We start from the raw sequence: 15612 nt of genomic DNA on the forward strand, positions 1-15612 counted from the left end.
ATCTAGCTTCCAAACAGTAACATGGATGACTAAGTGATCTACGTGGTCAGTTATAACATCGTAAGACTATCGCGAAGTAAATGTTTGCTTTACAGGGAAACTATATGCTTGTTTAGACATTCTCAATTCAGTGCAATGAATAATATGAAGTTCAATAACACGTAACGTTAACGTTTGCCTATAAAAGCGTTCTTATAATCCGTGTGCTAGCTTGCTCTGCAAAAACCTCGTTGATAAAACAATACTAAAATGATGGATGAAACACTTCACGTTATATTTTTCATATACATTCGTGAAGTCGAATGTCTGCCTTCAACTTTGAATGCACGTGCGCTCCAGCGGCAGGGAGAACACTTTCTATCAGGGATAACTACCTTGACACGACGCTGGACAGTGGCGGTGTAACGTCCTAAGGATCCCACTAGTTGAGACACTTTTGTTCCGTCTTTCACATCAGTGCCATATCATCGCAAGGAAGATATATTACTATGATTATTGTAGACTTTTCGTTCAGAGGGGGGCCATAGGGGGTCCAAGGTCTGTGTTACAGAGGCACTGGCACCCTGTTGCCCCCCCCGAAACCGCCTCTCAGCATGTTACCAGTATGTATTGCACTGTATCAGAAGATACGGAAAATGTAATAACAGTCCAATTAGCAAAACCAGAAGGACCTCAGCAGCCTTGCAGTCCACAGTTGTCCATACTGTGACAAAGGGGGATGAGTTGAGCAGTTTGATGACCATACACAGGAATAAGCTCCCGTGCAGCTCAGTGAAACACTTGGTGTGAGTGGCATGAGTCTTTAGTTGAAGACACATTTTTTATGTAAATATTCAGCACAATTCCAAGCATCGACTAATTGTGACACACAGTTCATCTTTCCCTTATAGCCTGTCAGTGTCCTACTCTACACAAAGAGAACTTCCTCACAGTCTGCTATAAAGACTTGATATCATGCTGTCAGTTGCAGCAGAAGAAGAGAAGCTCCCATCAGATCACCTTCAATACCAACCATGTCCTCTGTAGCTCTGCTGCTGCTGCTGCTGCTGGATCCTGTGAGTCTCACTGAGGCAGAGACACTGACAGTATGATCACAGCCAGAGGACACCAGAGGAGGAGCCCTCAGACCACTAATGACTTCAGCACCAGTTCACTGTTACAGAGAGAAACAGACATATTTAGCAATGAAAAGGTAAAAGGAACATAAAATGTTTTGTGTACATTATAATAATATTAAATATACAGTGGAGGCATTTTCCAAAACAAATCTTCTCTGTCTGGCTGTCATTACTACTAATTAACAATAATATAATTTTTCTTGTGTAATAATCTTCTCCATTGTAATATGAATATCACTTTGTGGTAGGCCTGGGCGAAAAATCGATTGAATGAATTAATTCGAATTTTTTGTTGCGGGCGATTTAAAAAATAAGTAAATCGAGTTTTTGTGTAATAGCACATTTTTGGCTCCCCGGGGTTTCCGTAGTGTTCGTTTCCCATAGCGACAACATCATACACTAAACAGCAACAGCAAGCGACAAAATGGCTACCGGTGAGAGCGGGAAGTTTGTTCCCAAGAAAGGAATAAAGTCATCTGTTGTTTGGAACTGGTATGGGTTTGCTGCGACAGATGTGGAACAACAGACACCACGCTGCAACATTTGCCTAAAGCCTATCGCAGTGAAAGGCAGCAGCACCACAAACCTATTCCAACACCTGAAACAGAGACATCCAGCCGAATATGAAAAATGCCAGTCTCTCCGCGATGAACAAAGCCGCACTGACCAACAAACCTTATTGCTTTCCTTAAGTAGGGGGGAAATCGGAAAAATCGTAAATTGAATTAAAAAAAAAAATCAGAGATTTTATTTTTAGGCCATATCGCCCAGCCCTACTTTGTGGACCTGCAGTCAGATCAAGATGGGTAAAAAGAAAACATAATGTCACATTTTTTTGCAAAGTCAAGATTTTGTCTCATAATAGTTGGTGAGTATGTTTAATATTGTTGTTTGTTGGAGGATCACTTGAGAAAACACAAAATTCCACTTTTGAGGGAAATTCATATTAAGCAAGGTTTAAATTTAGAGTTAATGCAAAACCTAGCTGTTTTCCACCTTCACTAATGTGACTGCAGGGAGGATGGAAAAGTTGTAATTTTCACTGAAGCTTTTGTTTTACATAATATGACAAAGTTTATGTGTCTGACTGGGAAATGTCTTGTAACATAATGAAAAGTTTTCTTATTTTTATTCTTGCTGGGGTATTCACTGATATATTTATGTTGTTGGTGTATCCGTCTGTTTTTAACCCACTGTCTCTCTCAGAGCCCTGCACTCCTCCTTTCCTAACAGATTTTAGTCTTTTTGTGTCAACACTGTATCTCCAAAATCTCCGACTGATGTCCTGAAAATGATTTTACTTATGAACACTTTGTGAGAAAGTCTTCACATTCTTCACATGTTGTCGACTGTGCATAATAAACAACTTAAAAATGTGTTTATCAGTGTATTGTACAAATAAATACTGAAACATGAAACTCTTGTAGGAACCAGTCATACAGTAAACATTGATTCTGCAATTTCACCAAATAGTAACTGAGATCCAAGTCAAATTCAGTTCCTCCCTGTGAGGAGGAGTCAGTGCAAAACTCAGATGTCTTCCACTTTGCACACACCTTGCACTCAATAAAAATAAACATATCAAACATTAAAATGTTAGGTATCATGAACACATCTCTCTATTGTTAATACAAACTCCCATGATGTCTCTACCTTCTCACTGCTAATCCAAAATCCATGGTTATGTAAGAAAACATCTGGACAATATGGTCTAAAGTGTATCTTTTTTATTTAGCAAACTGTAGAATCCAAAATGGCACTGCATTGACCAAGTGCATTGCAAGTGCCACAATCAGGACTATAAGAAGTTAACATCTTCTCCACAAAACAGCATAATTTCAACATTTCTGCAATTACTTTTCTTACACTACTTTTGTAGTTTACAATTTTGGTTTTATGTTTTAAGGACAACAGTAGTTTCAGTTTTTCTCTATAGACATTTAGCAGGATTTTCTGGATGAACTCAAAATTATAAATCAAACCTTTTGAGTACTCAGGCTGGAGGACATACAGCCATACAAATGCAGTACTACATCAGGCTAACAATCAGTCTAGTGAAAGACAAGCTGATCCTGGAGGAATACCTTGATTTCACAGAGATGGAATGGCACCATCTTTACCGTCAGCAGTGACTTGCGCTGTGGTAGGACCTTGGTCTGCACCATCCTGGTAAATACGCCCATAAATGTACAAATACAACTTTGATTAAATCACTCACACACACACACACACACACACACACACACACACACACACACACACACACACACACACACACACCTCAGTACCAGAAATGGCTATATTATTTAGTGTTACCAAAAAGTGTAAATAACTAAACATCAGAGCCATTTCAGCATACATGTTTTTAAGTTAGGTGGGAGCCAATTAGAGCACCCAGAGGAAACAAACATGAAGATGGGAAGAACATCTGCAAACTCCTCATAGAAGACCAGAGGTAGTTGACCAGGACCATCACAATTCAATTTAGATGACACTACAGTATCACTCAATCATGAGTGAATTCCATGACTAATCTACATGAGAAGTCCGTCTGATGTAACATTGTTTACTCTGATTTGGTTCTTAGACACAGAGTGTGTTGCTAGAGATTGACAAGCAGGCTCTGCATGCACAGCGAACCACTAATCAAAATATTGTTCTTGATCAGTTTATCAAACAACCAAAGCAGGCAGCGTTGAAATGTTGGTTTTGATAAATATTTCATTAAATGCTTAACCTACTATTGCTTGACCATGTTAAGTGTACATCAGCCCACCTTGCAGGTGTAGAACTGCTCTGTGTCGTCTCCTTGCAGCAGAGCTGGTAGACATCTGAGACATACAGTCTGCTCAACATTGATGTCTTGCGTTTGCTGTAGTGAAACATAAGAAAAAAGGCTAAAATACCAACAATATATATTTACACTTTGCTGCAGACTGTGCTCATTGTTTTTCTCTAAATACTAGGGATGTCCCAAATATACTGTATACTTTTGTCCGAGCAAGAGTTCTTTGCAAATGCAAGTCCAATCCAATACGTTTTTATTCAAATTTTAAATAAATATATACCTGGCACACTGATATAATGCAGCTTTAACCTAATACATTCAACAGACTTTATTTTACACAAGCATCTATACATCCCAAAACTGAAGATCCGTTCAGTAATTTAAGATATGAATGAATATTTATCATGAAAAAATGTGACTCTTGACTTTGAAATCAAGAAATATCAATCTGCTGAAGCTACTAGTTGAGTGTTCGGTATCCTGCTCTCAACAGGTCTGTTGTCAGTTAGTTACTATCCATGTTTTGTCAACACCAAGTGTCAGTCACTTGCACCAGTGTGTCGAAATAATTTTTCACATTCACACAATCTTAATTTTCACTCGCATTTACAAGCAAAATTGTTGCACTGTAGGCTGTTATAAAGTGGAGTAGCACTGTAACGCTAGCAGGCTGAGGTGGATAAAAACTAACATGAGTACAGTAAGCAAAGATCAGATTTTTTGGGTTATTTCTGTCTATTCTCATTCAAATCTGCTCGAATGTGCCCCAGTACTGATCCTCAGGATCTGCTCAGGACATAAAATTTACCTGAGAATGCTTTTACAGTGGAGAAGAGATCTTCTGGGCACCAGTCCAATTCTCCTGGCATCTCTCTGGCCACAACTAGCAAAAACACATTATGAAAAGTATAACAATTAACAATAAAATCAACCAAATTACATAGCTCTAAATATGTGCACTTTAAGTTACCTGATGTTACTGGAAAGGAGCTGGCCATCTTTTCTGAAAATGCAGCACAGAATGTTACTAATGTGCATTTTGAACCTCATCAGTTTCTGAGTGGAAACTCTACATAAGATCAGCCTTTATTTGTCTCACAGGTGTCTCACATACAGTCGTTGCAAGAGAGAAAACAATTCCCCACTCATCCTACCTTACCTATGAAATGAAGTTAAAAACACTCTCAAACACTCACTGGAAACAAATCTAAAATTTCAGATAAATAAATCATACCTGACATCAACAAGAGAGAAGTTTGGAAAGAATGATGAAGTCAGTCTCTATCAGTCTCTCCTTCTCCTGCTGCTGCTGCTGGTAGACAGGAGCTGGTTCAGCCAGCAGCTGAGTTCATACAGTATGTGTAATATTTTAATGTACGGGGTAAACTAAGCTAAACAGTTACTTAAGACAGAAATCCTTAACTTCAGCTTGTTTGTAACAATTAGCTATTAGCTGAATCAGCGCTGTGCTTGTGTAAAACCACAACACAGCTGTGGTGGATGAGAAACTGAGCAGATTAAAATATCGGGCTCTAAATGTTTATGCTAAACAGGTGTATTGATAAATGTTTTAATAACCTTCCAAACTGTCGCGATTTTCTGTTTGTGTTGCTTTCTCTGTGCTGAAGTTATTTTAATAAACTTGATGGTTTTATCCAGTTTGTTATTAAATGTTTGACAAACTTTATTGTGTGTCTCTTCAAGCAAAGCCTATAGTTTTTCATTATATTCCACTCAAATCTGATGTTCATTAATAAATTTTTCTCATAGATAGTGTGTTACCCATGAATGATAACATTAACTTGGATTTTGTGTTTTCTCTTTTCTTTATTCCACTTGTGCAGAACTCACAATGTACACATAAGTGTGTGCGTGCGGTCAAACTGTAAATACAAATAATTCACCTTTAGTTTCCAGTCATGTATCATTTTCCCAAATAAGTTTTCTACAACATAACATCAGCTTAGATGATAAACATTATAAATCAAAGATATTCCGTACAAAGCAAATATCACACGTGGTAGACTATGTAGGCATTAAATATTATCACATGTGTGTAATAAAACTATCAATACAGATTTCTAAACAGTCGCTGTATTACAAACACCTATTAAACCTTGTAAATGCTACACATATTGCATATATGTTTAAATAAGCAATTTAAACCAAATGTCAATCCAAACTAACAAACTAATAGCATTAGGCGTTTAGGCGCTAATCGCGAATGGCGATCTACATAGTGCTTTTATCAATATACTTATAACAACAACATTTGACTTACCACGCTGGGAACATATAGTTCAGATTAAGTGTTTAGCTGTAATTGTTGTAGAACATAAGAAAGTCTGCAAATGAGCATCAACGTTGCTTTCTCGGTCAGTTCGGTTCGGTTCAGTTTTTTTTTTTTTTTTTTTTTTTACAGCGCCTCTTCTTCCGCGATCCCATGAGCCCACAGAATCAACGTCCTTAAAGGGGCAGCACCCTACATCCCGGTCCCAATGACCCAAACAGGTCATTCAAACAAAGTAAGGGTGATGTGACAATTAAACTAAATCAACTAAGAAGACTGGCTTCTAGGAGGCAGATCTTGTCTGCAGGACGGATGAAGACACCTGCCTGTGTCTTCACTTCCACAGTACGCACAAGTCCGTCTGCACCTGGATAGACTTGAGTAAGCAGACCTAGAGGCCAGTGATTGCGTGGTGTGTTCTCATGCAGAATAAGCACAAGATCTCCTACTTGAAGATTTTTCTTTGGTTGCAGCCATTTTTGGCGTTGTTGCAGTGCAGGCAAGTATTCCTTGAGCCATCTGCACCAGAAGACATCTGCCAGATATTGCACCTGGCGCCATCTGCGTCGGTAAAGGTCTTGTTTTACGAAGGCTCCCGGAGGTAGAGTAGGACCTGAACGAAGCAACAACAGATGATTTGGTGTGAGTGGTAGAGGATCTGACGGGTCGTCTGATAGTTTAGTGATTGGTCTACCATTGACAATAGACTCAACACAGCAAAACAGTGTTGCCAAACCTTCATCATCTGGTGCCTGCTGTGAGAGGACAGTGTTAAGAATGGAACGAACAGTGCGAATTTGCCTCTCCCAAACACCACCCATGTGGGAGGCGGCAGGTGGATTGAAGATCCACTTTACATTGTGCTGTAGAAGGTAATCTGAAATCCTTTGTTGATTCCACTCACTGATGGCTTTCCGCAACTCTCGTAATCCACCGACAAAATTAGTCCCGTTATCCGAACGTATTTCCATGGGTGGGCCTCTCCTGGAGATAAATCGCTGTAAGGCATTGATAAACGAGTCGGTATCGAGGGAGTGTGCAACTTCCAAGTGGATTGCTCTCGTAGTGAGACATGTAAACAAACATCCGTACCTCTTGAGCTCACTGCGTGCCTTCTTAACCAAGAATGGCCCGAAGTAGTCTGTGCCCACACGAGTGAATGGAGGCTCACCTGGAGTCACTCTAGAATCAGGTAAGTCCGCCATTTGCTGGGTTTGTGGCTTAGCTCTTAACTTGCGACACTGTAGACATGACTTGAGAGTTCGGTTAATGACGGTCCGTCCCTTTAGAATCCAGAAACGTTGACGAATTTCTGCAAGTACTCGCTCTGGACCTGCATGACCCAGGCGAAGATGGTAGTGACTGATAATCAGATGAGTGACATGATGATTGTTAGGTAGGATCACTTGATGTTTTGCCTCAAAGGGAATTGGGGCATTTGTTAGTCTGCCTCCCACACGAAGGAGTTGATCGTTTTCATCCTCAAAGGGTTTAAGCTTGAGAAGAGAACTGGGTTTTGCTTGAGAAGATCCGAAAGATGCAGTTTGTATGTAATTGAGAATGGCTGATTCTGCTTGTTGGAGCTCACTTACAGTAAGAGGGTCGGATAGATGCACACTTGTTTTCTTGCGTAACAAAGCCTTGACACGCAACAGGATAGAAGTAGCCCTTTTCAACCGATGCCAACTGGAGTATCGTTCCAGTAGTCTGTCCACTGCATTTTTCATCACTTGGTTTGGTTTTATGCTAGCTGCATAGACCTCTTTGGCTCTTTTAATTTCTGCTTCCTCTGACAAATCCTTTATGATAGGTTGAGCAGGCCAATGTTCCTCCTCCAGTTGAAGAAAGTGCGGACCAGATACCCATCGTTCACTTGACAAAATCTCTCCCATAGTCATTCCTCGAGAGACATCATCCGCAGGGTTAGAAGCAGAGTCAATGTGTCTCCACTGGCATGGTTCTGAACGCTCATGTATTTTTGAAATACGGTTGGCTACGAATGTCTGGAAACGACAATGTTTGTTGTTGATGTACTGAAGTACAATGGTACTATCTGTCCAAAAGAAAGTCTTTTCAATTGGAATCTCCAAGTGGCGCTTGATATGCTGATCCAGCTCCGTAGCAACTACAGCTGCAAGTAGCTCCAGACGCGGTATGCTAATTGGCTTGATTGGTGCAAGTCTGGCCTTTGACATCACCAGCCTGCAGGTGTCGCCAATCCTGATGTATGAAACAGCGCCGTAAGCCAGTTCCGAAGCATCGGAAAAGTGATGGAGCTGAGTCTCTAGCAAGCAACTAGCGGATGTTGGTCTAAGACATCTTGGAATTTTCAGCGCAGACAACAGAGGCAAGTCATTTAGCCATCTATGCCACTGTGCTGCTAAGTCTACCGGTACCTCCTCATCCCAGTCGACTTTCATGCGGCACAACTCTTGAAAGATTGCCTTTGCTTTGAGCACGAATGGACTTGCAAATCCTAAAGGATCATAGATGGAACTAGTAGCGCTCAATACTCCTCTCTTTGTTGCAGGTTTGTCCACTGCCTTGGCATCGAATGTGAAGCAATCTCTTTCAACATCCCAAAGGACACCCAGTGTTCGTTCAAATGGCAAATCCTCCTGGTCAAGGTTGACCTCATGTAATGACTTTGCCCAATCATCAGCTGGTATCGATTTCATCACTTCCTTAGAATTGCTTAACCATTTGGTTAATCTAAAGCCTCCACAGGTGAGTAGCTCACGGAGTTCGGAAGCAAGTTTAATGGCGACCTCCACCGTAGGTACTGACTTAAGACAGTCGTCGACGTAGAAATTTCCTTTCAATGTTTGCACGGTGTCATTAGAGAAACTTCCACGGTTGTCTTCAGCCACTCGTTGCAAGGCAAAATTGGCAGCACTAGGACTCCAGACACCTCCAAAAAGGTGGACCATCATACGGTAATGCTTAGGCGGTTTGTCCGGGTCGTTGTCCTCCCACCACAGGAAGCGAAGCACATCTCTTTCATCAGGTGGCACTCGGACTTGATAAAACATGCTCTCGATGTCCGCGTTCAGAGCAACGGGTTCTTGCCTAAACTTGAGAAGAACTCCTAGTAGCTTATTGGTAAGGTCTGGGCCTTGGAAAACATGATCATTCAACGAAGTACCTTGGTACCGTGCCGCACAATCGTAGACAATACGAACTTTCTCCGGTTTGCGTGGATGTAGCACCGGATGATGTGGCAGGTACCACACGCAACCATCGTCTCTTTTAACGTCAATGACCTCTTCTGCATATCCTTTCAGCAAACAGTCTCTGATACCTTCTGTATACCTTTGATGCAAAATCGGGTCCTTCTTTAACCTCTTTCCTAGAAGGTCTAATCGATGTTTGGCCATTCCGTAGTTATTGGGCAGTTGTGGTGGATGTTCTTTGAAAGGGATCGGTAGAGTATAATGACCATCCTCTTTGACTGCTTGCTTGTTCCATAGATCAACAACTTGCTCGTCGACTACTGACAGCGAGTCATTGTTCACGTGCACTGGATCATCCAGTTTCCAAAATCTTTCAACAGCTTGTTGTAGAGAGTGGTCAGCTTGAATGAAATTGGCCGAAACAGATGTTGAACCATCAGCTACTGGCCCATGGAGTGTCCACCCCAGGCCAGTTAGAATCGCATAGGGTTCGCCTGACTCACCGCAGCGTGTTTCACGGGGGGCGAGTATGTCTGGTTGGTCTAGACCTATCAGCAGGTGAACCTCATCAGCTAGATCAACGTCAGGTAAACTGATTTCATCAGCAATGTCCTTTAGGTGCGGCCACTGGGACACCTCAAGCTGTGTGACCAAGTTGTCTAGACTTATGTTCAGCTGATCCCGACAGAGCACTCCTTTCATCAGGTAAGAGTTTTTTTGTTGAGCATCTTCAACTCGTAGGTCCACCGCTAAGGTGGCTACGTTGAGATTTTTGGTCTCCATGGTGTTCAGTTTAATGTTCATTTTGCATGACTCCAGTTTAAGTGCGTGAACTAACTTCTTAGAAGCAAAGGTCCCATTAGAGCCACTGTCAAGCAAAGCAAAGACATTCATAGAGAATCTGTTGTGTCTGTCTGAAACCACTACGGGCAAGATGGGAAGTGCAATCTTCTTTCGACTGGCTTCAATGCACTTTCTAGTGGCATGTGCTTGAATGGCTTGAGGCGGGTCAGCAGTTGGCTCACCTCTAGTAGCTTGATTAGTAGATTGGGCGTTGTCGTCGTTGTTAGAAGCTACAATGGCGGAGTGCAGCCAACTGTTGTGTTTTTTCCCACATCCAGGCACCTTGCATACCCAAGTGCGAGTACAGACTGTGCTGCGATGACCTTTCATGAAACAGTTCAGACAGAGTTGCTTTTGTTGAACAAAGGCCAACCGCTCTTGAACAGACAGAGCTCTGAAGGCTTGACACTGGTTCAGAAAATGTCCGTCAGTGCACTTTGGACACTTAAATCTTGATGTTGGTTTTGGTGTGGATGAGGTGGTGCATTCATTAGTAACTGACACTGTTGCAAATGTCTGCTTTTTCTTATTGAAAGTTGACTTAGTACTTGGTTTAGAACTTGCTGGAGAATTTCGACTGGCAGAGCTAAGGAGATTCCCAAAAATAGGATCTGCCCTCTTTTCAGCTTCTGATTGAACAAGACTGACTATGTCATCTAACTTTGGCAAATGACCAGACTTGATGATCTCATAGTTTATTGTGAGCCACCTTTTCTTTATGTCTTCAGGTAGCTTTTCCACAATTTGTAGCAAAGTGCGTCCACCGTTTAGCTCTTCCTCACACTTCATTGCCTTTAAAGTGTCTCGGCAGCTGCACAGAATGTCCGCGAAGCTTTGCAACTGCTTGTTGTCTTTAATATCTTTGTGATTAAGCACCTTGTCAACCCATGCTTGTGATATTGCATATGGATTGCCAAAACGTCTCTTCAGAATAGCCATGGCTTCAGCATAGCCCAAGCTAGAGTTGGGGTTGTACAAGCAATGTGAGATAGCATCTCTAGCTTGACCGACAGTGTACTGATGCAGGCGAGTGAGTTTCTCTTGATCTGGCACTGTCTCTTTATCAATCACAGAGGAGAACAATCTCATGAACTGCCAGTACTTTAAAGGTTCTCCATCGAACTTGATGATGTCAACTGGTGGTAGATGCATGGAATCGATGTGTGACTGATATTGTTGCCTTGACAGGTCTAATAGTTGGCATAAAGAATTCTCATTCTCTGCTGAAAGTGAGGAACGAAAGTTGATGGATGCGTTACCTGAGACAGGAGTGGAAAAGTCTTTATTTATTGTTGTTAACTCAGCCTTTCGACGGTTTTCCTCCATCTCAGCATCTTTGAGTTTCAGTAAGCCTTTCAGACCATCCATTTCCAATACTGCATGTTGAAGTTGTAAGTTAAACTCTGCACGAAGGCGTTCTTCCTGTCGAGCAATAAGCATGGAAAACTCTTCCTTTTCTTTCTGTCTTAGATTTTGTAGCCCTTGAAGCTGGGTAGACAGCTGGTCTACTGAAGACATTGGAGATTTAACGGCTTCATCAAACTTTGACTCTTCCTCTTGGAAATGAAGTGCATCTGAAGATTCTATGTTTGGATCCTCCATTGATGGCTTAAAGTCGTCAAACCAGCTCAAGACTGTGTGCTGCAAGTCTTGAACATCACGCAGGACTGATGTTAAATAGCCCTTAGAAGCATCAACGTCATCATCGTCTTCTAATGATTTATGGTACATGTCATGAATCTCATTAAAACGCATAACCGCCTCATCCAAAGCAGGAAGTTTCATCTCCACTTCTTTGGGTTGGTTACAGTTCATAGAAGTTGTAATCTGTGTCATCAAGCGTGTCACTGCAGCCTTTGCACTTCCACGTTGACGCTTGAGACATCTTTGTTGTTGATCAGGAGTAACACTTGTTTCTGAATCTTGGTCCATGTTGTCATTAATCTTCTTAACTCCTCGTGTTTGACTTTAATGTTACCCATGAATGATAACATTAACTTGGATTTTGTGTTTTCTCTTTTCTTTATTCCACTTGTGCAGAACTCACAATGTACACATAAGTGTGTGCGTGCGGTCAAACTGTAAATACAAATAATTCACCTTTAGTTTCCAGTCATGTATCATTTTCCCAAATAAGTTTTCTACAACATAACATCAGCTTAGATGATAAACATTATAAATCAAAGATATTCCGTACAAAGCAAATATCACACGTGGTAGACTATGTAGGCATTAAATATTATCACATGTGTGTAATAAAACTATCAATACAGATTTCTAAACAGTCGCTGTATTACAAACACCTATTAAACCTTGTAAATGCTACACATATTGCATATATGTTTAAATAAGCAATTTAAACCAAATGTCAATCCAAACTAACAAACTAATAGCATTAGGCGTTTAGGCGCTAATCGCGAATGGCGATCTACATAGTGCTTTTATCAATATACTTATAACAACAACATTTGACTTACCACGCTGGGAACATATAGTTCAGATTAAGTGTTTAGCTGTAATTGTTGTAGAACATAAGAAAGTCTGCAAATGAGCATCAACGTTGCTTTCTCGGTCAGTTCGGTTCGGTTCAGTTTTTTTTTTTTTTTTTTTTTTTTTACAGCGCCTCTTCTTCCGCGATCCCATGAGCCCACAGAATCAACGTCCTTAAAGGGGCAGCACCCTACATAGTGGTTAGTAAATAATGATGCGTCTGCATCACTTTGTAGATACATTAATGTTTGTAAATTATGTGGGATAGTGAGTCATAGTATGAGAGTGACAAACAATGTTGCAGATTCTTTCACAAAATCACTAGAGGGCAGTCAGTGTCAAGTTTCTAAAAGGAGACACTCAGATCTGCTGTTCTCATTGATCTTAACGGACACTTGAACCCTGGACTGAACTAAAGTTTAACATGTACACTGGATACTGTGATAGTTGATACTTTTCTACCCTAAACAAAAGTCATGTGTTAACTTGATTCAGCACATTTTGAACTGAAAAGTATGGCAGCATATTTATTGTTGTATAAAAATTTTTTTATACAACAAACAACATCCCGACAACAATTAACCACATAGCATGATATCTGATTAAGACAGTTTTATTTCTGACTTAATCAGACACAGATAAATGTAAAATGTAGTTATAATCACAGAAAGTAACATATAAATGTGTAAACTACTTTAGGTTTTTCTAATATAAAAAAAATGTTTATTGCATTTAGTCACACAGGTTTCAGTTCCTGAGCAGCTGTTTTCCACCTGAAACGATGTCTTTGACATCTGCAAACGCTGAAATTATTCATCTTCGTCTTTTATGCAAACCTTCAAACCAGCAGCATCAGACTTAAGTTTTTATACCATCTACATGACCCGAGCTGCTGTCACTGTATTTGTATTTGCAACAATATTATTTTAATGAATATGTTTTCCATTATCCATGATTCATGTTAATATTTCCATTAAGAATAGTTATAATGAAATAATGTACAATGAAATTAAAACATCATATGTAAAGCAGAGGTGATTTCCAGGCATGTTTTCACTCTGCAGATATAATAACAGTCAACAGACTCTTCTATTGGCTCCAGTTAGACCAACATTGATGCTTCATGTGTTTGATTCTATGCAAACTCAGTGACCTTCCTTGTTACTCAGCTATAAAAACTTCCCATCAGGCTGTCAGTGGAGTTCACAGCACGTCACTTTCAACATAAACCATGTTTTCTGTAGCTCTGCTGCTGCTGTTGGCAGCTGGATGTGAGTCTCTCTGGATTTGTCAAAGTCAGCAGTTCTTCTTTTCTTATTAGTGGACCAAATCCATGACAACCCAGAGTTGAGACCAGGAGGCAGAGTCGCAGTTTAACACACTTCTCTGCCTTTCTTTTTCAGCAGTTACCCACCCAAAACCCTACGCAGAGTCGCAGTCTAACACACTTCTCTGCTCCTCCATTTCAGGAGTTACTTAGTGAAAATCCTATAGTGACGGTGTCTGCCCCCCGACCATCGAAATTATTTAAAAAGGTAAACAGAAGAGGAGCTGTGCATAAAAACCTTATAAAAATTAAAACCACAAGAGCAATAGTGCAAACGAATAGGAGAGTTAAATGTGGACTCTTAAACATCAGATCTCTCTCTTCTAAAGGTGTACTAGTAAATGAACTAATATCAGATTATGATATTGATTTATTTGGTCTTACTGAAACCTGGCTGGGTGATGGAGAATATGTTAGCCTAAATGAATCCACCCCTCCCAGTCATATTAATACTCACATTCCTCGAGGCACAGGCAGAGGAGGTGGAGTTGCAGCTATCTTCGACTCTAGCCTATTAATCAGCTCTAAACCTAAACTAAACTATAACTCATTTGAAAGTCTTGTTCTTAGTCTTTCGCACCCAAGTTGGAAATCACTGCAACCAATTCTTTTTGTTATAGTGTACCGAACACCTGGCCCGTATTCTGAATTCTTATCTGAATTTGCAGAGTTTTTGTCAACTTTAGTCCTTAAAACGGACAAAGTTATTATTGTAGGGGATTTTAATATTCATGTAGATGTTGAGAATGACAGCTTCAGTACTGCGTTTATCTCTTTGTTAGATTCCATTGGCTTCTCTCAGAGTGTTCATGAACCGACTCACTGTTTTAACCACACCCTCGACCTTGTTTTGGTGTATGGTATTGAAATTGAACATTTAGTGGTGTTCCCACAGAATCCCTCTTTATCCGACCACTGTTTGATAACTTTTGAGTTTGTATTGCTGAACTACACGCCATTGGGCAAAAATTTCTATACAAGATGTCTGTCTGATAGTGCTATAGCTAAATTTAAGGATGCGATTCCATCAGCTCTAAATACATTATCTAGTCACAAAGTAACGGAGGACTCCTATGCTAATTTCAGTCCCTCCCAAATCGATCATCTTGTTGATAGTGCTGCAGGCTCGCTGCGAATGACACTCGACTCTGTTGCCCCTCTAAAAAAGAAAATACTAAAACAAAGACGGTTAGCTCCATGGTATAATACTGAAACTCGCAAATTAAAGCAAATATCACGGAAACTTGAGAGGAATTGGCGTTCCACCAAAGTGGAAAATTCTCGTTTAATTTGGCAAGATAGTCTTAAAACTTATAGGAAGGCCCTCCGTAATGCCAGAGCAGCGTACTACTCGTCATTAATAGAGGAAAATAGGAACAACCCCAGGTTTCTTTTCAGCACTGTAGCCAGGCTGACAGAGAGTCACAGCTCTATTGAGCCAAGTATTCCCATAGCTCTCAGTAGTTACGATTTCATGAGCTTCTTTAATGATAAAATTCTAGCTATTAGAGACAAAATTCACCAAGACCTGCCCTCAATTGGCACCGACTTATCTCTTAACTCAGGAACCTTTGAAACAGCTG

The 15612-nt window shown here is 40.5% G+C and overlaps 1 protein-coding gene across 1 annotated transcript; it reads right to left on the reverse strand.

Annotated features, from left to right (window-relative positions):
• Positions 1-5713: 5713 nt before the first annotated feature.
• LOC119886815 lies at positions 5714-12932 on the reverse strand. The gene has a single exon (XM_038697774.1). The coding sequence runs from the start codon at positions 12142-12144 to the stop codon at positions 6460-6462; it is 5685 nt and encodes a 1894-aa protein (XP_038553702.1). The 5' UTR covers positions 12145-12932; the 3' UTR covers positions 5714-6459.
• Between the last annotated feature and the right edge of the window lie 2680 nt (positions 12933-15612).

This window comes from Micropterus salmoides, unplaced genomic scaffold, assembly GCF_014851395.1.
Source record: "Micropterus salmoides isolate LMB-PRFRI ecotype aquatic unplaced genomic scaffold, ASM1485139v1 Ms_hic_scaffold_10, whole genome shotgun sequence".
In the NCBI taxonomy this organism is placed as follows: Eukaryota; Metazoa; Chordata; class Actinopteri; order Centrarchiformes; family Centrarchidae; genus Micropterus; species Micropterus salmoides.